The sequence below is a fragment of the Cucurbita moschata genome, unplaced genomic scaffold, assembly GCF_002738365.1.
Source record: "Cucurbita moschata cultivar Rifu unplaced genomic scaffold, Cmos_1.0 Cmo_Scf00019, whole genome shotgun sequence".
Taxonomy (NCBI): domain Eukaryota; kingdom Viridiplantae; phylum Streptophyta; class Magnoliopsida; order Cucurbitales; family Cucurbitaceae; genus Cucurbita; species Cucurbita moschata.
The window spans coordinates 1,958,694-1,984,258 of record NW_019268535.1 but is presented as its reverse complement, the minus strand read 5'-3'; the positions used below and the strand labels follow the sequence as shown (position 1 = coordinate 1,984,258).

Sequence of the window (25,565 nt, the reverse complement as noted above, 5' to 3'; positions counted from 1 at the left end):
GAAAATCAGTGCGGCCCAACAATGAAGAGCCCGGCCCAAATAAGTAACGTCTCTCTTGAGGAGCGCGTGTTGGCTTAACATTCCGCCAATTCAAAATTCAAAATCTTGTATGCCCTTTTTCTCCTCTTCGACCCGAGAGAGACCGGAACCAGATCTCAACGTTCCATTTCTCTTCATCCTCTAACTCCCAGAGCTTCTCAACTGTTCGTCAGTGGAATTTCCGGCGTCAATCGATATCTTCCGTCGCCGCCGGATTCCATCTGGGAACAACCATCCAGGACTTATTTGGAGTTCGATTCTTTCTGGATTTGAAGAAATATGGCATCTCGTAACCAGAATAGGGCTCCTCGTAGTCCAGCTGTAAGTTCCGAGTCTACTCTTTGATCTTGTTATGGTTGTTAGGATGATAAGAGAATGAACAAATACAACTTTATTTCTTCATCAGTTTGTTATAATCGAGGGTTTCTTGATAACCTTTTTGATTTGTTTATTTTTATATAACTGAACTAAAAGCTAAGAACTAGTTGGAATCAGTGGTTTTAATGGAAACATCCTGATTTTTTGACTTGATATGGTGTTTTGGTTTAGAGCTATTTTTCTGTGTGGAGTTCAAAATGGTTGAGTTTTGGAGCCTTACAAATCTAATTTATACTATATTGCTCAAGTCATGACTGTTTTTTGAAACAATCGTATAGAAGAAGGATATTCCAGATGATGTTCCCTTCGACAAACGGAGGAAGATTGCAGCTGGAAGAATGTTAGGGCCTACAGCAGGTGCCCGCGGAAGACAGCCGTTTGTAGATGTTAATAATAGGCAGGGGGTTTCTGCTAATGATGCGTGTAGCACCGAGGATTCTGAATGTGGCACCGTGGAGTTCACAAAAGAAGAGGTTGATGCGTTGTTAAGCGAGAAGTTTAAAGGGAAGAAATTTGACACGAAGGTTGGATGAATGAAATTATATACGAGAAGTTCTTTTCAATAATTAAAGTTCTTGCATGTTCTTGTCCAAAGCGGTTTTGTTTATGCTGTGATTTGACTTTTCCTGACATGACAACCATTTTTTAGGGAAAAATTGATCAACTGACTGATCATAATAAGAGGCTTAAGCTTTGCATCAAATGGTTCCAACAAGTCGAAGAAAGTCATCTTCTTGAGGAGGAAAGACTTCGAACTTCTCTGGAATCTGCTGAGAAAAAGTGCTCTGCTATAGGTAATTTCAGTGTTGATTTCCATGGGATCTTACTGCTGCCAATAATTTGATACATATTTCTTAAGGTTTTAAAGAGGAATCCTATGTCATTTTGTTGTTCCACCTGTGTTTTCCCAGAGTTGGAAATGAAAGAAAGAGAGGATGAATTATCTTCTACTGTTTCTGAGCTAAGGAATAATGTTTCGTCATTGGAAGACAAATTTGCCAAAGAAGAATCTGATAAGTTGGTAGGTTTATAGATGTTCATGCTTATTTGTTTTCTTGTGTGCCGATAGGTCCTTATATATTCCCCGTTTTCTTCCCCCTGTTATGGTGCTACATTTAGGATGCAATTGAGTGTCATAAAAGAGAGAAAGATGCCCGACTTGCAGCAGAGAATTTGCAAGCTTCTCTTTCAAGCAACCTAGAGAAAGCTCTCCAAGAGAAATTAGCCGCTGAAAAGAGGGTAACATAGCTTATTTCATTAGCATGTTCTTCAAGAATGGATATTTGCTTACCTGGGTTTTCTTATTGAAGTTTGATTTATACTAACCCAATTCTTTAAATTATACAGCTTGCCTCTAATGAAGATTTGTACAAGAGGGCACAAGAGTATAATATTAGTCTTCAACAGTATAATAGTAAACTCCAAGCTGACCTTGATTCGACCAGTGAGTCACTCAAAAGAGTAGGAATGGAGAAAATGACAGTTGTTGAGAATCTTAGCACTTTCAGGGGTCACAACAAGACGCTGCAGGACCAATTAAAATCTTTGAAAGTAAGATTTCATAATCTTTGAATTGCACAAACCTATATATACTAGTGAAGAAGTTCATACTTGTGTGCAGTTCTTTAAGTAATCTAATTTTGTGTTTTGCTGCTACAATTTGCACTTTGTCAAGAAAATAAGTGGCACAGAATCATGTTTTTGATTATCTCATATAGGCATCATTAGAGGAGGCAGTGAAACAAAAAGATACATTGACAAATGACATCAAGTGTCTTCGGGAAGAGCTACAACAAGTGAGAAATGATCGTGAACGGCTAACAAGTCAGGTGCATGCCTTGAACGCTGAAGTGGAAAAACATAGAGAGTTCAGCGGCAAATCATGTATCGAGTTGGATAGCCTGATAGTCAAAACTAATGCCTTAGAGGTGAATGCCATACCTATGTTTACTCATTGAAGCTCCTAGCATCTCAATTTTTTTTTAAACAGAAACTTTTTTTTCCCTTTCAGGAGACATGCTCTTCACAAAGGGAGCAAATACGCGTGCTTGACCACCAACTAACAGCTGCAAATGAAAAATTAAAAGTAAGTAATATTCATTCATGAACGGCTTGTTATATTGTTTTTGTGGAACGGATCTTTCCTATCTGTATGAAATGTTTTCTTCTAATTCCTCAACATCTTTTCTTCCTCATAGATGGCAGATTTATCTGCTTTCCAAACGAGGTCAGAGTATGAAGAACAGAAAAGGTATACCAGCGACCTACAAAGCCGCCTGGCAGATGCAGAGCTGCAAATTACAGAGGGAGAGAAGTTAAGGAAAAAGCTTCACAACACAATACTGGTAATGTTCATGTGCTCAATTCTGTTGGCTTCAAGTCATTGGTGGTTGGTTTTTAAATTTAATTTATTGTCTCAATGGGCAGGAATTAAAAGGGAATATTCGTGTATTCTGCCGAGTGCGCCCCATGCTACCAGATGATGGTGTAGGAGCAGAAACCACGGTTGTCTCCTATCCAACATCAACAGAAGCTCTTGGCCGGGGTATCGATTTGTCACAAAGTGGTACGAAGAAATCTAAACTTGTATATTTCCAATCAACGCATGATGTATTTGCCTTTGACCCAAATTCACTAATCACTTATTCAATGCGATCATGACGTTAACAGGACAGAAATATCCCTTCACATTCGATAAGGTGTTTAATCATGAGACTTCTCAACAGGATGTTTTCGTAGAAATATCCCAGCTGGTGCAGAGTGCACTTGATGGCTATAAGGTAACGTTGCTTTTACTCTCGTTTTTTGCTATCCTATGTGAGTAGAGTAGAGAGACCGTAATGATGTGAGGGTTATTCCTCACTTGTTCCGTTTTAGTGCTCCTGTAATTTTTCTAAGACGCAAAAGCTTGTTAAGTTCATTACAATATAGACAAGTTGATGTTAAATGATATGATATGCCACCTTTGATGTCTTGTTGAAAAGAAAACTTACAGGCCTAGTCTTTTGTCAGGTTTGCATATTTGCTTATGGTCAGACAGGATCCGGTAAAACTTATACAATGATGGGAAGGCCCGAAGCTCCAGAGCAGAAAGGGTTGATACCGCGTTCTCTTGAACAGATATTTCAAGCTAGTCAGTCCCTTCAATCTCAGGGTTGGAAATACAAAATGCAGGTAAACCAACTATCTAATTTTCATCTGCAAATATACTTTTAATTCTAGAACTTTTGTAATCCTTTCTAATGCTTATTGTAGGTTTCCATGTTAGAAATATACAATGAAACCATCCGTGATTTACTGTCTACACATCGGTCAAGTAGTTTTGACGTAACAAGGACAGAAAACGGGGTTCTTGGTAAACAGTACACCATTAAACATGATGCAAATGGGAACACACACGTTTCAGATCTCACCATCATTGATGTCTGCAGTATTAGAGAGATCTCTTCACTCCTACAGCAGGCTGCCCACAGCAGGTGCATTACTTTGAGACAATTTGAACGCTGAATTTCTTTCACATTGTAGTTTATGTTCGAAGTAGACCAGGATGGACAACAAAATTGAATTTCAATTGGTTTTGATTCTCAGGTCCGTAGGCAGGACTCAAATGAACGAGCAATCATCAAGAAGTCATTTTGTATTTACACTTCGTATATCAGGCGTAAATGAGGCAGGTTTCCTTATAATTCGCATGCGTTCATAGAGTTGCTTATCAATTTGCATCTAGTTTTTGTAGTTTATACCCGGCTGATGTTTTTTCTTTCACTTCCTCAGAGCACTGAACAACAAGTCCAGGGGGTGCTAAATCTCATTGACCTTGCTGGGAGTGAACGGCTTTCAAGAAGTGGGGCAACTGGGGATCGGTTGAAGGAAACACAGGTTCTCATTCTTTAACATTCTTGCAATTCTCATGCTAACCTTAAGAACATTATGCTTACTACTACTTCCATTTTTTGTGAGCATCAGGCTATAAACAAAAGTTTGTCGTGTTTGAGCGATGTTATATTTGCCTTGGCTAAGAAGGAAGACCATGTTCCATTTAGGAACTCCAAGCTTACATATCTTCTCCAGGCACGTGATTTCTCTAAATCTCTTGATCTTTTTTCTATGCTTAAACACTTGAATTCTATGCTTCCATGGACCTCTCTGGAATAACTTTTCAATTACTTAAAAACCCGCACTTAAAAAATCATTCCAAACACGACCTATATCTCGACCCGAGTATATTAGTTAAGTTAGAGAGTTAGGGGGAGACTCAAAAATACCTCCCGAAGGATGCAACTAACAAATTGAATTGCTGCAATCTTCATGTACAGCCATGCCTAGGCGGAGACTCAAAAACATTGATGTTTGTGAATATCTCCCCGGATCCATCATCTGTGAATGAGTCGCTTTGCTCCCTTCGGTTTGCGGCCAGAGTGAATGCGTGTGAAATCGGAATCCCTCGCCGGCAAACAACCATGCGACCGGTAGATTCCCGGTTGAGTTATGGCTAAAAAAATGGGTTAGTTGTTACTCTTGCATTAGCAGCATACATAAATCTTATTTGTCACAGGGGTCGGTTGTACTATTACTGAGTGTTGTGTAGATGTTTGGTGTTGGGATCAACTACTAATTTGTATTCATATCAGGGTTAGAATCAGGCTGTGTGCGATTTTAACATGATTTTTTTCTTTTTCTTCTTTTTTTTCTTTTTCCCTGTACAACAGTTTATGATCTTATGAACCTAAAGATAAATATCTCTCATATTTCTAATCCATTCCTTGTTTTTCTCTCAACATTCTCACTGTTTATCTCATCAGACAGTTCCTGCAGTATTTGGTAAGTGCAGTTTTTTGATCTGAAATGTTTTCATGTCTTTTTGAAGATTTTTGCAATAATACTAACGATCAGATAATTTTTTTTAATTTTTTAAGAAAGATAACGTTATTTTTTAGGGTTTTGTTTTTTAGTTTCAGGGTATTATTGAATTTTTTAAAAAAATTTATAGATGTTTTTAAGACCAAACCCGACCGGACTTTCACCCCAGGTTTAAGCCTTTTAAGGTATAAGCAGCCACCGGTATGAGAATGATGCATAATTGGGGAGTCGTGGCTGATCTACCTCATGAATGGATAGATAAATGTATGGATTTCTGCGATTATTTTTTGACAGGGTTAGGTTTAGTGTGTAGGGAGGTGCCCTTTGTTGACCTTTCAGGAGACATGTAATATTCAGTGGCAAGATAATAAATATTGAGTCGATGATCAATACTGACGTTCAATCCTTCAAGAGATGGTGATCAGACTTGAGTCGATGATCAATACTGACGTTCAATCCTTCAAGAGATGGTGATCAGACTTGTTAAGATCATCATAGACATTGACTCGATGAGATCAATCCGACTTCAATCCTTCAAGAGATGGTGATAAGAGTTATTTAGATCTCTTCTATGCTGCTCATGCATCGGTTTACCGAAAGAACCAATGCTATCCCACGTTAAAATTTATATTGTCGAACTAAAAGATTAGAAGTTTAAATCTCTCATTCTCACGTTGAATTCACTAATAAACCATAATTTGAAGGAAAGTATCTCGTAAAATTAAATCAACATATTAGAACGATACATTTAACTAAATTTCTATGAGATAGAAAAAAAAAAACCCACAAATTTTAACTAATTTCATTTTGTAAATTTATTTCGAAAACACATTATCTTCAAAAGAAAAGAAAAAGGAAATAAAAATCAATCATTGTAATTTAGGAAGCGACACAACAGCCGATATGCATACAATAATGGATGAAGCGGAGAGAGTAATTCAAAACCCTATAGAAAAAGACGAACTTCCGAGACGAAATACGGCCGAAAGTCGTTGTTGAAGATATCTCTATAGCATGTGAGAATCAAATCAGATCAAACAGTTGGATAAGAGAAAATTATGAAGTGGGGTCCGATCCATGATCTTTATCTCAAAAGAAATTCCCATTATCAATCGCTGAAGGAATCGGAAGGATTTTGAGTTTCTTAGAGAGAAAAAATGGAGGGGCAAGAGCAGTGGCGACAGATTAGGGTTGTGAAGATCGAATCCATGGAATCGTGGAATTCCTTTGTGACCAAAGCTGCTCAGCAAGACTCTCTTGTATGTTCCCTTCTTCAACTTCACTTCCTTTGTCTCGATTTTTGAATGGTTTCTTAATGTTGAGATTTGATCTATTTTGATGGGAGATTGGTTTGTGAGTTCTTGATTTTCGTTTTATCTCTGTGGGTTTTGTAGATTGTTGTGCACTTCACTGCTTCTTGGTGCATGCCTTCTGTTGCTATGAATCCATTCTTTGAAGAACTGGCTTTTAATTACCCAGATGCTCTGTTTCTCACTGTTGATGTTGATGAGGTTAAGGTAATAAGTCTAATTCCAATGTCCAAAATCATGATAAATGTGGTAGCAGTTTTTGAAGAGTATGGTACATTTTGCTGAAGAACAGATTATGTCATTGCTTCTATCTAGGAACTTATATCAAGTTTCTTCAAGTCATTGTGTTATAAGTTCGTTGGTTTAAACTAACCATGTAGGTGTTCGTTTATCGTTGTTTTGATTCTATAATGCAAATGATTATGGTTTCAAAATGAGTAATCAGAATCACATTTGGTGTAGATTGAGGTTGGAAGTTCATTATCTTTGAAAACTTCCAACTAGCTTATAACCCACATTCAGCTTCTTTCTTCTTCATCAAAGCCATAAAAGCACTCATAAATGGCAAATATCAGATCAGTGATTCATCCTTCTTCCAACAGTCATAAACTCATGAAAGGGCAATATATTTGTGCAAAGTATGAGCAAAATTCAATACAAACTTGGGAAAGATGCCACACGTTCTGTGAGATCCCACATCGGTTGGGAGGAGAATGAAACATTCTTTATAAGGGTGTGGAAACCTCTCCCTAATAGATGTGTTTTAAAACCTTGAGGTGGCTAGACACTGGGCGGTGTGCTAGCGAGGATGCTGAGCCTCGAAGGTGGGTAGACACTAGGCGGTGTGCCAGTGAGGATGTTGAGCCCTGAAGGGGGTGGTCACCGGGTGTTGTGCCAGCAAGGATGTTGGGCCTTGAATGGGGGTGGATTGTGAGATCCCACATCGATTGAAGAGGGGAACAACATTGATTGGAGAGGCGAACGAGTGTCAGCAAGGACGCTGGGTCCCGAAGAGGGGGGTTGTGAGATCCCACATCAGTTGGGGAGGAGAATGAAGAATTCTTTATAAGAGGAGAATGAAGAATTCTTTATAAGAGTGTGGAAACCTCTCCCTAGTAGACATGTTTTAAAACCTTAAGGGGAAGCTTGAAGGGGAAAGCCCAAAGAGGACAGTATCTGCTAGCGGTGTGCAAGTGACTTGCTATTATCCCTCATGTTCATCTTTCTTTGACTGTCGTTCTACATGTGTGGCCAAAAAAACCCCTTCCCAACCACTTCTCCAAGCTAACTTGTTCCTAAATGCTCGAAAACCCAAAGCTCTTGTCAAGACCAGGCCATGGAACCGATGCCTCATACGGTTTCACTGTGTTGTGTCGTCTCACTAGTTGAAACCAATGCCTCATAAATGACAAATATCAGATGGAACCGTTCTTTATCGTCCCCTGATTCACATCCTGAGAGAGACAACAAAATAACTTCTTTGTGATTTTCTTGTTTTCATGATAGGAAGTGGCTGCTAAAATGGAGATAAAGGCAATGCCAACATTCTTGCTGATGAAGAATGGTACTCAAATTGGGAAGCTCGTGGGTGCAAATCCAGAAGAGGTAAGGAAAATGATAGACGCAAATGTTGAGACCATACATGTTGCATAATCTAATGTTTATATATAATGTTGATGTATATTTGTGTTGTAACATATGCAATTCTGGCTCTTGTTTACGTGGTTTCAGCGCCTCAGATCATGTAAATTCAAGTTTTTGAACTCTTTTGAATCCTGTTTGATTGAATGTCTTTCTATGGATTATGGGTTTTGGCGTTATGGTATTTGATTCTTGTTGTCTTATTCATATATCAAATCTGGAAGAACAGAGCCATTGCTGATACCTTTCTAGCAATTTTACTGAACTCAAAATTTTCTCTCATGGAAACCTTCGTCAAAATCCACTATGATAGAAAGAGTTCGCACAAATCTTAGAGACTGAGAAATAGGCCGAGGGGAGTGTGTACACAAGCTATGGGGCTATAGAAGTTGATATAGAAGTTGATAGATCCGAGTCATGATTCTTACTCACTGTGTTATGTATGAACGCGAACATGTTTTGATTTGTCGTCTTGAAAACGGTGTCCCAAAGGTGAACTTATATCAAAATATATTGAAATTCATGACTTAAAAAAGTTGAAGGCAGTTGAAGTTTGAATTTTGTGTTTATGGTTTGATAAAACTACGTAAATAGTTTTTATAGTCGGCTAAAATTCTCGTAAATAGTTAGTAAATACTTTTTATGAAGGTTTTAGCATATTATAGAGACTAACTCTAAAACTTACGTGGTAGATGTTAGGAATCACGACTCTCTACAATGGTATGATATTGTCCATTTTGAGCATAATCTCTCATGGTTTTACTTTGGATTTCCCCAAAAGGTCTCATACCAATGGAGAGAGTATTATTTGTTTATAAACTCATGATCATTCCCTAAATTAGCCGATGTAGGACTTCCATCATCCAACACCTCTCCTCGAACAGAGTATGCCTCCCCTTAATCGAGGCTAGACTCCTTTGGAGTTTAGGACATGACTCTGATACCATGTTAGGAATCACGACTCTTCACAATGATATGATATCGTCCACTTTAAGCATAAGCTCTCATGGCGTCGCTTTGGGCTTTCCCCAAAATGCCTCATAGACTTCCATCATCCGATAGTATAGACTAAATTTTATTATATTAAATGGGCATTGACATGCGAATTATTGCACTAAAATAACATTTTCTTACGCTGCCTCGAAGAAAATGTAGACAATGACCATATGTCCACTACAAGTTTATCGTGACACAACCAAAAACTCCATATTGGGAGGATCTCTGCCACTACAATGGCCATTGGAATCTTCTCGTTTGTTTTATCATAAGCAATAATGAAGGCTGTGCTGAATGCCACTACCATGCATGCTATAGAAACGAATAGCATCAGTACCCCAATCAGTAACTTGATCGGCAACGACAATGACACTAGCATGCATGAGTTTGCCGTGTTTCTCATCCATTCCTCACCCTGTTTTCGTAGTTGTTCGTGTTCTTTTGTTAACACCTAACGGGGTCTTTTGTTATCTTCACATGGGAAAGTTGTGGAAAGCTCTGTACATGTACATCTCATTTGTAGTCCAAGTTTCTCTACTCCCTTCAAGTTCACAGCATTTCAATATTCAAACCATGATATGAGAGAGTAAATTTAGAGCAAAGAAGAAGGATATGAATGATGTTATACCTTGAACCACAAAAGCTCACGATGCATTTGTAAAGCTGCCTCTGACACTCTGTTCAAGTGATTTGGAGCAGCTAGTAATCCAGCTGCGTATAGCTAAGTTGTAGTTTTTTTCTTCACCGTCCTCACTTTCTATTTCTATTTTTTATTTTTACTTTTAACAATAAGATCCATCACATTAATATAACTCAACTCCGTGTAGTTTACCTACCTTGTCATTTAATTATTTTATTTATAAAACAAATATAAGATATATAAATTTATATTTCAAACTTTAAGATAAGAAATATATATCAATTATGATGGTTCTCGTGTTGATAAAGATACGAATATAAAAGTGAGTGAAAGCAATTCTCAAACAACAATGGTAACATCCACAAATTAAATAGCTCCAAAAAAAAATTGTTTCCAACAAAAAATAGCTCAATGAAAGACACCAGGGAAGAAAAGGTCTGCCTGATATCACAACGAAAATAACTATCAAAGGTATATGTTCGTACTAACATACTGGAAAAGTATTCTGAAGCACATGACATGGTTAAAATCGTAGCATACAGTAAGAATCATTTTATTTGTTCTTCCATTCATGTCATAGTATACATATGAGTCATATATGCATAATATTTATCGTAGTTTTCAACTTACATAATCATATAATCTATAACAAGACCTCACACGACATGGCATAACATTACATATATATATATATATATCATTGCATAATTACTCAATTTGAATTATAGCGGTAGGTAGGTTTGCGATTCAACCTAACATGTACCAGTTTTTGGATAAATTTGCATGAAAATAATAAGTAATAAAAAGCTTTTAAAATAAAGTGTACAAAAAAAGTGGTTGAATTCAAAGAGTTCAAATGTCATTATTCAAATATAATTATGTTTTTTACAACATATTTTAAAAAATCTCCAAGAAAATAACTTTGAAGTATTTATTTATTTTTGGATAATTCATAAATTTCTTTCAAAATATAGTTTATCATTAACAACTAATCTATTTAAACGCAATTTATTTATTGACATTCTTCAAAAATATTTTTAAGAATTACTTGTCTATTTGTAAATCAGCTCTAATGACGTTAAACTGATTTTCGTAGACAGATTGAGTATTTATATCAGTATGAGTTGAAGATCTTGAGCCATCTTCGTAGTGGGTTGATGTTCTTTTTTTTTTAGTAAAATTAAAGGTTGAATTTTGATAGATAGTTTTAGGATTACCTTTGGAATAGTCCAATTTTCGGGTTCGTCTTCAATTCTCGCAATCTGATATTCCTAATTGAGAGTATGTGAGATGTGAGGTTTCCTCCCTCTTTTGTGTTTGTGTTTTTATAGACTTCGGATTTCAAACTAGATTTCAAAAACATAAATCGAAGGGATAAAGATTAAATCTAGCAGATAAGTGGGATTTGCTTTACTAAAAATAAGAAAAGTCCAGACAAGATAAAGGACTAATAATTCACAAGCCTCCTTCGTGTGATTGTCCATCTTCTTTGTCTTTAATAAAGATGTAAGATGATTGATAATATCTTCTTTAGAATCTTTCGTATGACTAAGTACCCAAATTTGCCAACGGACTTACTATACTTCCCCCGTCTTACCACTTGGAACACAAGGGCTATTTGCTCTGCTATCACATATTCCAAATTCCTCTAAATTTCTCTTATCTTCTCACTGGCTCAAATTACGTGTAATTTCTTCCTAGAAAGTATTTTATATTAGATTTTTACAACAATAAGAAAATTAGGATAATAGATAATTTACTGGTAAAATAAAGAAAATTAAAAAAAAGAAAGAAAAGATAAGGGGAAAAAATATTGTCAAAAAAGACAAAGTGGAAAAGAAAAAGAAATGATATTAAAAAAAGGAAGACAAACGGGAGAGAATTTGTCTCAAAGAATATTGTCAGAAAGACGAAGTGACAATGGGAAAAAATATATATATATTTCAAATAATTTAAGACGGTTTAGTGTTTTGTGAATGACATTTATTTAGTTGGAAATCGAAAAATGGATCATTGATATCAGATCGTGTTTTCTTCTTTTATACAAAAGAAGGAGAAGATGTTGAACAGATGGATGCGGTCTATTAAAGCAATTTTGGAAATCAGCTTATGAAGTTGTCTAGGTAGCCTCCACTTTGAGTTGAGAAACTCGGTGGTTTTTTTTTTTTGATAAATTTTGAAGGTGACAATTTTTCACATAACCAAACCTCACTGAGATCTAGGTGGGTATAAGTGTGTATCTATTCCCCGTTCATTTTGATTATCTTGAAGATCTGTATTATTTCATTTCTTTTATCTGAAAATTCCAAGTCAGAATACAAGAAATTTGATGGTGGAATGATTCTTGTATCATAACTTTGGCGGATCCAAAATATTCCACCATTTCATAACCAAAATGGATAATTGATTTTATAAGCATTACCATACAACTGACTGAGTACTTTTGATACCAAATGACATTAAACCATGTCATATGATAATCTCTAGAAGAGAATGAATGAAGAACAACGAGTTTTGAAAAAGTCTTCTCCCTGTATGGATATTCCAATAAGTCAGATGCATGACTTTGAATATTTTTAGTTTTGAATACTCGATTTTTGAAGGATTATCGCAGCACGAAATATGAGTAATTTCAACAAATTTTGTATCAACCAAGATGAATTCATAGAATCTTCTGGTCTTACTTTCGGGATATAGAAGAATCCCGATTGATATGCTTTTTTGACGATCTCACTGATTTTTGGATCGTCATACTTAGGTTTTATCAGAGCTTACGGTAAAGATACAAATTTTTGGAAGTAGGTTCTGATTTCAGGAATTGGAGAAAATCAAACGGGAACCACTGCGTCCAAGTAGGTTAAGGGGACAGAAGGTCCCTTTGAAGCGAAAGAGACAGTAGGTCTCGATGGAGTAACGACCGATGACCGTGTTGAAGAGGCAGAATGCCTCGATGGAGTGATAACCTCCGGTTGATTTTGAGCAGCAAGTTTTGCTTTAAATCTGGTCACCAGCGTGAAACCGTATCCATAGCATAACTGTTGCAGTCTAAGTAGGGGAGTTTGAAGTAGGGGAGTTTGTAGAAGAAGTAATAGGTTTCTTCCCTTTTTTAATGATCTTTCTTCGGTCATCACCAGAGGAGTGGTTAGAGAGAGTGTATTTTGAGAGTAGGAACTCTTTGAGAGATAATCTGCCAATGAATTTTATATTCCTACCGGCTATAAAATTGCCTACTATCTACCAAAAATTTGTTTTGATACAAGATTTTCACATCTTATCTAAAACAAATTTGGATGCTATAGAATCTGTTTTAATTAAATTGCTTTGAAACTTTTGCACACAAACTACTATTGAGAGTATTTGTTTCTTTAGGATTGAGTATTTTTTTTAGTAGAATTTCATATCCCTTAATGAAAGTCGACAATGGATTCTTTCTTGTCAAAACACTGTTTCAGGATTATATCCTATATCAGATGCGTCGGTCTCCCGTATTAAATTAGCTTTTGGGTTTATCAAAGATAAACACAGAATTGATTTGCAAGTGACTTGATTTTTTGGACTGTTTGGTGTGTTGTTCTGCTAGGGTTTTGGATTTCTTTAGCCATTTACAAATGAGTCTGATATTTATAAGGAAATCAAATACATAATTCAGATATTCCAAAAATCTTTGGAGTTTGTTTTTATTCGTCATTTATTTGATCCTAAAAATTCGAGGCAAATTTAATAGATCTTTGAATGGGTTTAATTAGACCATGAATTTTAAATTAGAGACTGATTTTTGTTTGAAAAAGTTTGATTTTTGGATTAGACACGTAAAAAAATATTTGAAGATGATTAAAATGTTTGTCCATGCTTTGAAAAAAATCAGAACAATATAAACCATTGAAAAATCTTGAAAAAGATTAAAAATATCATTCATAATTTTTTGAAATTCGGACCTAGCCCAAATGTCATAACTTTCTATTCGTTAATTTATTTACTTACTGTTATCTATTATTTATTATCGTAATTTACTTATCTTATCTTTTCTTTCCTGACAATATTCTTTTCAGTTTATCTCATATTTTCCACTCCATCATAATTTACATTACTTATGATCGAAGGGATTAATAAAAATGGGAAAGTTTAAAAGTATTTTTGAAACTATTTTTTAAACAAAATACTTAATTAGGAGTATTTTTTTTTTTTCATTTTTTTTAGTATGAAAATGGAAAGCCACTTGTGAAACTATTGTTTTCTATACTACTGATCAATCTTAGCTTTCAAAATTATTCCAATATTCATTGTAATCCATGTAGGAACGTTTTACCTTTGCATAAAAAATAAAGGTAGTATGTGGTTCGAGTATCTTAAGAAATACTTAAAAGTAGTCCCATTGTTGGGGTCAAGTAATGCAAATACACATACATGATCGGACTAATCTTTTAAAACAATATAGCATGACCTTGAGATCTTTCCAATTTAGATAGGGTTGGGATGTGTGTACTTCCCAATCTAATTAGGGTTGGGATGTTTTGGTTCCTTTTTTCCTATTTTTTTAAAACAAAATGTTGTTACTTTTTTAAATAGTGCTTTAAAGAACAACTACATTTAAAAGTAATTTCATTAATTTAAATATAATTATCTTTCTTACAACATATTTTAAAAAAATTTCAAGAAAAAAACTTTAAAGTATTTACTTATGAAATAACTAAAAAATGAGAAAGAAAGAAAAAAAAAAATTGTCCCGGGTCTCTTACGTTGAGAAGTGGGGAGTTTATCATCTTACTTAAGCGCTTCGAAGCCATTCGAATTTCTGATGACTCTAGACCAACATTTCAGCTGACTCGGCTTGAGTCGGATACAATCTGACCATTTCCTTCTAGTTTCAACTATAATAAAACGTTCAAGGTTAGTTTGACTAACTTTTAACTAGTTTTATTTTAGTTGGACTACTTTTCTAGTTTAAATTTTAGAGTCAAAGTTTAAATTATAGATACGAAATATGTTATAAGGCTTAATTAATTCTAGTCAATGAAATATGTTATAAGTAGATATAATACGAAAAGCAAGCATAAAATAAAGATTCGAGTAGAGGAAAAATGGAGATGAAAATGAAGAGAATAAGTTATATTAAAGACATTATTAGGGAATGGACATTGACATGCAATTATTACACTAAAAATAACCTTTTCTTACGTCGCCTTATGGACCAAGAAGTTGACCAAAATTCCACTACAAGTTTATAGTGACACATAAAAAAACACTCTATTGGAAGCACCCCTGCTGCTGCAGTGGCCAATGTTGCCTTCCCCCTTATTTTATAATACGCAATAATGAAGGCTGAGCTGAAAGCCATTACACCATGCATGCAATAGAAACCAATAGCGCCAGCAGCCCACGCATTAACTTCATTGCGCGACGTCAAGATTGATACAAAGATGAATATAGAAATTGTGGAAAATACAACAGCCACAACATCTGATATTACAAATATTGTAAACGCATAATTCTCTAGAAATATAGGAATTCCTTCCTTATCATCGTTGCCTCCTGGAACTGTGAACGCTGCTGTGAAAACCACGGTTACAATTAGCGTTGCCACTAGCATGAATGAGCCTGCAGTGATTTTCATCCATTTCTCGCCCTGTTTTCGTAGTTGTTCGTGTTATTTTGTAAAGAGTTCACGAGGTGTTAGATTATCAACGGGATCTTTCGTTATCTTCACCTCTAAAAGTTGTGGAATCTCTTTACATCTCATTTCAAGATGTGGAGAAACTACTTCCTTCAAGTTCACAACATTGCAATATGAGAGAGTAAATTTAGAGCAAGAACGATTAGGAATCATGGATCTCCACAATGATATGATATTACCCAAAAGTTGTCATGACTTTGCTTTGGGTTTCCGCAAAAGGTCTCATACCAATAGAGATACTATTTCTTACTTATAAGCTCATGATCATTCCCTAAATTAGCCAACGTAAGACTTCATCCCAACAATCATCAACAATCCTCCCCTGAGGTCTCTAGAGCCATCAAACAGTCTCCCCTTAATCGAGACTCGACTCCATTTTCAGAGTCTTCGAACAAAGGGTTTACAAAGGGTAGAACAAAGTAAACCCTTTGTTCGACACTTTAGTCACTTTGTTCGACATTTGAGGATTCTGTTGACATTATTAAGTTTAGGGCATGACTCTAATATCATGTGACACAATATCTAACCCTAAAAAATGTGAATATATATGAAATTATTATAACTCAAGGAAGACAATACAGAGAAAACTGAAATATGAAGTGTTGTATAGCTATGTGAATATATATGAAATTATTATAACTCAAGGAAGACACTACAGAAAAAATTGAAATATGAAGTGTTAGTATAGCTTTTACTTTAGCAAGACTTCTATTTAAATTGAAATAACTTTTTTAAAGACATCTATTTAAATTGAAATAATTTTTTTAAAGACTTCTATTTAAATTGAAATAACTTTTTAGAGTTGTGCAACTAATTTATTTGCAGAAATAAAGTTAAAAGACTCCTAATATAAATGAATAACTTGACTAATTCAAACTAGCAATAAGTTGCATTAAATTGGGACGAGAACAAGAATATCAATGATCGTACCTTGAACCATAAAAGCTCGCATTGCATTTGTAAAGCTGCTCCCGAAACTTTGGTCAAGTGATTTGGAGCTGCTAGTAATCCAGCAAAATGTAGCATGTTAAATTTTTTTGTTTATCGTGGAAGTTGGCAAGAAAATCCTTGAGGCCTCCGATCTCATATATTAAACTGAATACACTTTTTTGTCGATTTTCAACTGCTATATGAAATATGCTTTTGCTTTCATCATCACATTTCCATAGCATATCAGGAACATATAGTATTATCAAGAACTCAACATTTCCAGCTCTTGCAGCATCATGCAATAACCTTGTGGGGTGTTTTATAAACTCATATTGCTCTTGTTTTGTATGTTCTTTGACAACAAAGTTCCATACAAGTTCCACAATTTGATGGGCTAATGTCTGGATGAGAGCTTTGTTGTAAATTCTTGGAAAGCCTAGGAAGCACACAAAGATATAATCATGTGTTTATATATATATATATATAAAAGAAAACAAAGTTGATGTATTACGAGAGTTTATGGATGTTTTCCAAAAGCTAAGCTAAGCTCTGTTTTTTTACGGCTATAATTAGTTTTTATTACTTCATTATTTCAATTTTGGAGCACCACGTGAGAAGTAATAGAGAAATGCTTTTTCTCTCCACTCGTACGAAGAAAAATAGTCTTTTTTTTTTTACCATATCGAGAAGAAAGAAAGGGTAAGAAATATATGATGAGTAGGTTAGAATGGTTGGATGAAAGTCACGCATCTGCTAATTTAGGGAATGATCATGGTTTATAATCAAGTAATATTATCTCTATTAGTACGAGGCCTTTTGGAAAGCTCAAAACAAAGCCACGAGAGCTTATACTCAAAGTGGACAATATCATATCAATGTGAAGAGTCATGATTCCTAACATAGTGTACTTTGTTCGAAGGTTCTAGAGAAAGAGTCGAGGCTTGACTAAGAGAGGTTGTTTGAGGGCTCCATAGGCCTCAAGAGAGGCTCTATGTTGTACTTTGTTCGAGGGGAGGATTGTTGAGGATTGCTGGGAGAGAGTCACACATAAGCTAATTTAGAGAATGATCATGAATTTATAATTAATAAATACTATCTCTGTTGGTATGAGGTCTTTTGAGAAAGTCCAAAACAAAGCCACGATAGCTTATATTCAAAGTAGACAATAGCATAATTATTACGGAGAGTACAAGAATGAAACAGAATTTGAAGAAAAACGAAATCGTAACAGTGAGAGGAAATGGTAGCAATCAATCCTTTAAGCAGCTTTGCAACCGCAGCAATATGAAGAGCAGTGGCCTCTCCATCAGTAATCTTCATAGTAATAGTTGATGAATATGAGTCAAATATGGATTTGGCTGTCTTCCAATCACTCTTTAAAGCAGCTTCATATAACCTAACCTTTATTGGACCTACAAACAAACCATAATTTAATGCAAAAAAAATTGAACACGACTCTACGACTCTCCATCATGATATTGTTCACTCTGAGCATAACCTCTCATAACTTTGTTTAGACTTTCCAACAAGCCTCATACCAATAGACATGTGGGACTTTCATCTAATTCGATAAAGATACCTATGTCAAAAATAAAATACTCCATTTCCGTCCTGAAAGTTGAAATGACATTAGATTGTATACCGCCGTTTTGGGTTTCATCGACATGGAAGTCATTGGCATCGAAGTATCGATGGCTTTCATCATCGTCATCGACCTCACTATCGATAAGCTCTGCTCATCTCTCATATTGGAAATGACAATGAGCTCTTCCAAATACCTTTAAATAGGAAATTTTACTTAAAAATCAAGTCTTTTCTTCGTGCAATGAGCAAAATATATTTTCTCTCCTACCCATAATAAATATAGTTCCTCCTTGAACTGTAACAATCATATTTATTCACCCAACCACTTTAATTATTTATTCATTTTTATTACACCTTGTGATTTAAAATTTTGAGCCTCACATTCTATTTTTTATTTTTTACTTTTAACTATAACATTCATCTCAATATAACTCGACTTCTTACCTTCTTATCGTTTATCTATCTCAATTTATTGTCGTTGTACTACGATAATTTAATTTGTTTATTCATAAAACAAATATAAAATATAGAAATTTAAATTTCAAACTTTAAGATGTGTCAATTATTACTATGGCTTGTGTTCATAAATATAGTGAAAACAATTCTCAAAAAGCAATGAAAACATCCACAAATTAGATATCTCCAAAAAAAAAAAAAAAAATTGTTTGGAACAAAAAATTTAGGCTAAATTAATAAACATAAATTTTGCATTTGTCATAAAAATATTTTTGAACTTTCAATTATTTCAGTGATATCCTTAATATTTTTACAAAAATTTAAAAAATTTAAACGCTCACCGCATTTTATTTTTAAGTTGGTTCTTTTCAGATAAATTTAAAGATATTGGGTATTTGAAATGAAGATAAATAATTTACGTCCATATACCCACTCAACTTTTTGTAAAAGCTTAATGGTTTTAATGCTATTTTTAAAAGTTTAGGTATACTGTGCTATATAAGGTAACAGTATTCTTTAAAAAAAGATCAATGATATTTTTTTAATGTTTTTTAAAAAAATTGAAGGATATTAATGAAAATGTGGAAAAAGTATTTATTTATTTTTTATTTTTTAAAATTTACAAGTAATATTGAAACTATTATGATAATTTTGAGATAAAAAACAAAATTGAAAGATATTTTTATTAATTTAAAGACAAATAAATAAATGAGAGACGACTTCAAAGTCAATGCATTTTTTTTTTCTATTTGTTTTTTTTTTGTTCAAATTTGTGTTTCATTTACTTGGGACAGTTCCAAACAATTCAATGCAGTTGATTGACTTATTTTTATAAAAAAGAAGAGAAAAACCGAAATTTTTAGTATTTTTATAAACGTCACTACATGTATATTTTTAATAACATTTGTGAAAATTTAATAAAATCTTTAAAACAAAAATAGAGAAGTGTACGTTTAATTTAAAACAAGAAATAACAATATCGTAAAAAATAAAACATTAACATACTTTTTAGTACGAAAATGAAAGTCACTTATGAAACTACTATTAGAAAATAATATATACTACTGTTTAATCTTAGCTTCACTCTAGTATTCATTGTCATATGTGTGGGAACGTTTTACCTTTACATAAAAAATAAAGGTAGCATGTGGTTCGAGTATTTTAAGAAACACTCAAAAGTAGTCCAACTGTTGGGGTTAAGTAATGTAAACACACATATACATGATCGAACCAATCTTTTAAAACAAATAGTATGACCTTGAGCTCTTTCCAATCTCGGTAGGGTTGGGATGTGTGATACTACCCCACACACGACCCACGCATTCGCACGTGGATCCACCAGGCGGGCTCATATAAGTATATCTTGGGTCAAACTTCTTCGAACTAAATACGCTGACGCATCACCCGATACCATGAAGAGAAAGACTCATATGATATCATGACGAAAATAACTATCGAAGGTACATATTCATACTAACATAACATAATAGGAAAATATCCGGATGCACATGACATGTTTAAAATCGTAGCATACAATAAGAATCATTTCGTTCGTTCTTTCATTTATATCAGTGTACACATATAAGTCATGTATGCATAAATAATATAATCTATAATAAGACTTCACACGACATGACATTGCATACGTAACATTTTTATCATTGTATAATTACTCAAAATTTTGAATTATAGGTTTAGGTAGATTTATTATTCAACCTAACATGTACTATGTTTGGATATATTTGCACAAAAATAATAAGTAATAAAAAGCTTTTAAAATATGGTGTATGGGTGAATTCAGAAAGACCCCAAATGTCAGTATTTATTATTATTATTGTTATTATTGTTACTATTGGGTTCCTGTTGAGCAATCAATTAAGGAGCAAAAATTTGAAAGGAATTGAAAACTTAGCTGTGAAGAGGACAATTGTCAGGTGGAATTGAATATTTTGGTTCCTTTGAAGTTTTTTTTTTTTTTTTAGCATTTTTTTCCTAATTTTTAAAAATAAAATGTTGTTACTCGCTTTAAATAGTGCTTTTAAAAACGACACTAAATAATATAAATAAACGTTTAAATTAAAAACATCTTATTTCCTGTCCCGCTATACAAAAGTATTGCCCATCAATTTTTTTTTGTAGACTTGAGACCACCTCTATCATGGTTTTTAACTATAGGTTCCTAATCATAAGTTATAGTCTACCTACCGATTATATCTTAAAATATTTAAAGTTAGTATGCTACTTTTATTTCAGGTAGAGGCAAGACGTCCATGTACCTATGACAATGACATCACAAGTCAAGACCATGACACATGCATTGGATTGTGATATTTTATTTCTTAGACTTTAGGTTAGAATAGGGTATTTTTACCTTAAGTATTTTATTTAATATTTGTTAGGTTCTTTAAATACTTTTTAAACATGTAGGTCCATGATAATGTTTTACAATGATGTTTTTAATCTTTATTTCCACATAAGAGAGCATAATATGATGATTGTAGCGACTTTAGATTAGCAAAAATTTAAGGTCGTCACATATGAAGACTGCAAGGCACGTCGTTTACTAGCTCTCCAATGCTGAATCCAATTCAAATCAATACTTTGGTATCAGAGTCAATAATCTTTTTTTTGCACTTAATTAATTATTAGAGATAGAGATTTATCATTTTTAATGTAACTTTTCTTTTGGAAGTCATTTACTCCCATTACTCAACCAAAACCATAAAAGGTTAGATTGGATTGAATTAGATTAGATTTTTTTATAGTTTGGGTTGGGTTGAATTTTGGAAAACTGAAACTTGGGTCAATTGGCGAGTTGACAATTTTTTAGTTAGGTCAAATGGACAAACTCAAAACTAGAATAATCTATAAATTAAATTTCTTAAACTAAAGATGACATCGTGAAGCATCGATTGGACACGATAGTTTTTATTAACACGATGGCAGTTATGCCTTAGAAAGGGTTATAATGTCTCCATAAATGCTAAAATCACCGGTAAGCTCCGATTGAGCAGTTCCAAATTGATATAGAAACATGTGAATCGTATCGTTAAGATAGAGTATAGACAAGGTTAAATTTTAAGAATTAAGCTAGATCAAAGGTCAGTGATCTAGAGTTAAAGTGTATGTCCAAATAATGCTTAATATTACACAAGTCAAGTTGAATTGAGGAAGAACCTCGCCTAACATTTGACAAAGCCCAAGCAAAATTATACACTAAAATAACCTTTTCTTAGGGTACCCGAAAGAGAATATAGACCAATAAGTTGATCGCAGTATGTCCACTACAAGTTTAGAGTGACACAGACAAAAACACCCAAGTGGAAGGATCGCTGCTGTTCCAATGGCCCGTGGAATCTTGGTCTTTGTTTTATCATATGCAATAAAGAAGGCTGCACCGAAAGCCACCACCATGCATGCAATAGAAACGAATAGCGTCAATAGCCCAAACAATAGCTTGCTCGGCAACGACACTAAGAAATCTTCTTCTGCATACCGTGACGTCAAGATTGATAGGAACGTGAGTATAGAAGTTGTAGACAACACAAGAGCTGCAACATCGGATATTACAAATACTGTAAACACTTTATTCTGCCAAAATATAGGAATCCCTTCCTTGTCATCGTTTCCTCCTGGAACTGTGAACGCTGCTGCGAAAACTACCGTCGCAATTAGCGTCGCCACTAGCATGCATGAGTTCTCCGTAGTTTTCATCCATTCCTCGCCTTGTTTTTGTAGTTGTTCGTGTTCTTTTGTAAAGAGCTCGCGAGGTGTTAGTTTATCAACTCGGCCTTTTGTTATTGTCACCTCGAAAAGTTCTAGATTCGGATCACATTTCATTTGAAGATGAGATGATAGTACGAGTTTCTCTACTTCCTTCAAATTCACAACAGTTTGTTAGGATCACATAACAACACACACTTGTCCTCAATCTAGATGAATACAAAGAACAAACAGAGAAAAACAAGAAGAAATATTAACTAAGGATTTATATTGATGGCTTCATATATGTATACCAATAGAGAGAATACAGAATGAAGAAAGTATATCGCACAACAATACATACTCGATCTATATGAATACAAAGAACAAGAGAGAGAAAACACAAGAAAAATATATTGGCTAAGGATTTATATTAATGACTTCATACATGTACACAAAGAGAGAGAATACGGTGAAGGAAGAACTCAAAACAAATATACTACGTAAAGTTATATATAGTTTTAGTTTACTATATTATAATCATCTATTATATATAAATATCTACTATACATATTTTTACTTATTTACCGTATATAACAATTGAATAAGCTATAAATAAGCAGAAAATTACATTAATACTTAAACAATATAAATTTAGACCAAGAAACACAATAACAACTCATACCTTGAACCATAAAAGCTCACGTTGCATTTGTAAAGCTGCTCCTGAAACTTTGGTCAAGTGATTTGGAGTTGCTAGTAATCCAGCAAAGTGTAGCATGTTAAAATTTTTTTGTTTATCGTGAAAGTTGGCAAGAAAATCCTTGAGGCCTCCGAGCTCATATATTAAATTGAACACACTTTCTTGTCGATTTTCAACTGCTACATGAAATATGCTTTTGCCTTCATCCTCACATTTCCATAGCAAATTAGGATATGAGCGAATGAGTATTATCAAGAACTCAACATTTCCAACTCTTGCAGCATCGTGCAATAACCTTGTGGGATGTTTTATAAACTCATGTAGCTCTAGCATTGTAGATTTCCCGAGAACAAAATTCCATAGACGTTCCACGATTTGATGGGCTAATGTCTGCATCAGAGCTGTGTGGTAAATTTTGGGAAAGCCTAGAAAGCACACAAAGATATAATCATGTCTTTATATATATTGTTAGATGAACACGACTCTCTAAAATGGTATGATATTGTCTACTTTGAGTATAAGCTCTCGTGAAGATGATATTTTTTGATTATAAACTCATGATCATTACTGTAAAAAAAAAAAAAAATCTGTCACACTATTTTTATTTTGGGAATGGTGAGACAAAACAATCTATTTTTTTTTTAAAAAAAAACACTTTTCTATTGTTTCTCTCTTTGATATCTTCTTCTCTACTTCTCCACGGTAGAAATAACAATCTCTTTTAAAACTCAAATAATAAAAACTAATTATATAACCATAAAAACTATCTCATGTAGCAACTCATCTTTCATCTTCAAAACTATTAGTTTTTCACTTTTACACTCTCTTCTGAATTTAAAACTCACTCAAGAAAATAGCATTTAATGTTTATACAACACATTCTCTAAATTAGCAGATGTTGGACTTTTATCTAACACCTCTCTTCGAACAAAGTACTACACCTCCCCCTTAATCAAGACTCAACTCTTTTTTCTTTTCTTCCTTACCTACTAGGCTCGAACTCTTGATGGGAGGCTTTGGAAGCCTTATTCAATCCATCATCCAGCCCAACACTCTAAGAGGCCGTTCGGTCTATCTTCTTTACCTACTTTGTTCGAAAACTTCAAAAGAAAAAGAAGTGAAGCCTAGATTAAGGGAAAATGTTGGATGACAGTCCTACGTTAACTAATTTAGGGAATGATCCTGAGTTTATAATCGATGAATATTATCACCATTAATATGAGGCCTTTTGGGGAAGTCCAAAGCAAATTCATAAGAGCTTATACTCAAAATGGACAACATCATACCATATTAAAAAGAAAGCAAAGTTGATGTATTACGAGAGTTTATGGATGTTTTCCAAAAGCTAAGCTCCGTGTTGCTACCAATCATCGATGGTTTTCTAGCAAGCACGTGTAAAGCTGTCTCGCCATTTTGGAGTCGCTCCCTTGCTAATTCAGGTTTCTTTTTCAGAATCTCCAATGCCATATCTAGAAGAAAGAAAGGGTAAAAAGTATATTAAGTGAGTGAGTTAGTAATGAAGAAAATATGATATGTATAAGGATGTCAAGAAAAACCGTAATAGTCAGAGGAAATGGTAGCAATCAGAAGCTTAATCTGCTCAGAAGGAAGCAGAGCTTCAAAATTAGTGTTGGAGAAAAGGAAAGAAGCCATGTCTTTGCGTTCGTAAGCTACCGCCATTAAAACAGGGGTTGGTATATAAAGATCATGAAGATTTGGAAGATGGGAATTCTTGTCAACCATTACTTTAGCCATTCTCACAACTCCTGATGCAGCTGCAAAAGCAAGGGCAGTGTATCCCTCTCCACTTGTAGCAGCTAAAGCAGAGGAAGAGGTAAGATCGACCAAATTTTCAACAAAATGAATATGCTTTGCAGCAGCAGCAATATGAAGAGCAGTTTCATCAGCATCAGTAATCTTCATAGTAATAGCTGATGAATCTATGTCAAATATGGATTTGGCTGTCTTCCAATCACCCTTTAAAGCTGCTTGATATAACCTAACTTTTAGTGGAATGCATACTCTGTTCCTGTTTACTGGACATATAAACAAACAAACAAACAAACAATCCATAATGACTCTGCAAAAAACTGTTCTTTTTTATGTAATTTCATGTCATTTAAAGGTGGATGAAGATACCCTCGCAAAGAATGAAAGGCCCCCTTTCCACCGTGGGATTTGGAATAGCATCAGGTTCTTCACCCTCATGTTGGGCTTCATCGGCCGCTGCCGCATCAGAGTTTGGATGGCATTCATCGTCATTCACATCATTATCATAATGAGGTGATGGAGTTGTTGGTTGTTCTTCATCACTACTATTTGCCATACCTTCAAACAGGATTGGGAACTGCCAATCACCTCTTCCAAACACCTTTTAAATACCAAATTTTATGTAAAAATCCAGTCTTTTCGTATTTTTTTTCATAGTATGTTGCACATCTATAATAAATATAGTGCCTTACTTGTTGGGTTGGTGGGTTGGGTCAATTCTATTTATTCACTCGGTTGGATGAAAGTCTACATCGACTATTTTAGAGAATCATCATGAGTTTATAATCAAGAAATACTATCTCTATTGGTATAATGTTTTTTTGAGAAACCCAAACTAAAATCACGAAAGCTTATGCTCAAAATAAACAATATCATATCAATGTG

The 25,565-nt window shown here is 34.3% G+C and overlaps 3 protein-coding genes and 1 pseudogene across 3 annotated transcripts; 2 read left to right on the top strand and 2 right to left on the bottom strand.

Annotated features, from left to right (window-relative positions):
• Positions 1–105: 105 nt before the first annotated feature.
• Positions 106–5,195, top strand: LOC111456831 (kinesin-like protein KIN-14C). The gene is made up of 17 exons (XM_023098855.1): positions 106–360; positions 696–941; positions 1,067–1,211; positions 1,329–1,438; positions 1,537–1,656; positions 1,765–1,968; positions 2,136–2,345; positions 2,429–2,503; positions 2,616–2,762; positions 2,845–2,983; positions 3,088–3,197; positions 3,430–3,591; positions 3,673–3,893; positions 4,006–4,087; positions 4,192–4,296; positions 4,384–4,488; positions 4,734–5,195. The coding sequence occupies exons 1-17, from the start codon at positions 319–321 to the stop codon at positions 4,911–4,913; spliced, it is 2,403 nt and encodes an 800-aa protein (XP_022954623.1). The 5' UTR covers positions 106–318; the 3' UTR covers positions 4,914–5,195.
• A 1,030-nt stretch (positions 5,196–6,225) lies between these two features.
• LOC111456843 (thioredoxin-like protein CXXS1) lies at positions 6,226–8,435 on the top strand. The gene is made up of 3 exons (XM_023098876.1): positions 6,226–6,536; positions 6,672–6,794; positions 8,094–8,435. The coding sequence occupies exons 1-3, from the start codon at positions 6,435–6,437 to the stop codon at positions 8,238–8,240; spliced, it is 372 nt and encodes a 123-aa protein (XP_022954644.1). The 5' UTR covers positions 6,226–6,434; the 3' UTR covers positions 8,241–8,435.
• An 885-nt stretch (positions 8,436–9,320) lies between these two features.
• LOC111456699 lies at positions 9,321–18,176 on the bottom strand (annotated as a pseudogene).
• Positions 18,177–21,649: 3,473 nt separating this feature from the next.
• LOC111456837 (ankyrin repeat-containing protein At5g02620-like) lies at positions 21,650–25,236 on the bottom strand. The gene is made up of 5 exons (XM_023098863.1): positions 25,050–25,236; positions 24,467–24,946; positions 24,230–24,379; positions 22,893–23,335; positions 21,650–22,381 (listed from the first exon to the last, which is right to left on the bottom strand). The coding sequence occupies exons 1-5, from the start codon at positions 25,234–25,236 to the stop codon at positions 21,722–21,724; spliced, it is 1,920 nt and encodes a 639-aa protein (XP_022954631.1). The 3' UTR covers positions 21,650–21,721.
• Positions 25,237–25,565: the final 329 nt, after the last annotated feature.

Coding starts and splice junctions, on each gene's coding strand:
- LOC111456831 (XM_023098855.1), top strand. CDS start 319: ATGGCATCTCGTAACCAGAATAGGGCTCCTCGTAGTCCAGCT. Junction 1,212..1,328: donor GAAAAAGTGCTCTGCTATAG/GTAATTTCAGTG, acceptor GTGTTTTCCCAG/AGTTGGAAATGAAAGAAAGA. Junction 2,763..2,844: donor AGCTTCACAACACAATACTG/GTAATGTTCATG, acceptor CTCAATGGGCAG/GAATTAAAAGGGAATATTCG.
- LOC111456843 (XM_023098876.1), top strand. CDS start 6,435: ATGGAGGGGCAAGAGCAGTGGCGACAGATTAGGGTTGTGAAGATCGAA. Junction 6,537..6,671: donor CTGCTCAGCAAGACTCTCTT/GTATGTTCCCTT, acceptor TGGGTTTTGTAG/ATTGTTGTGCACTTCACTGC. Junction 6,795..8,093: donor TTGATGTTGATGAGGTTAAG/GTAATAAGTCTA, acceptor TTTTCATGATAG/GAAGTGGCTGCTAAAATGGA.
- LOC111456837 (XM_023098863.1), bottom strand. CDS start 25,236: ATGGCAAATAGTAGTGATGAAGAACAACCAACAACTCCATCACCTCAT. Junction 24,380..24,466: donor CATTTCCTCTGACTATTACG/GTTTTTCTTGAC, acceptor TCTTTCTTCTAG/ATATGGCATTGGAGATTCTG. Junction 22,382..22,892: donor GTGAGCTTTTATGGTTCAAG/GTATGAGTTGTT, acceptor GTGAATTTGAAG/GAAGTAGAGAAACTCGTACT.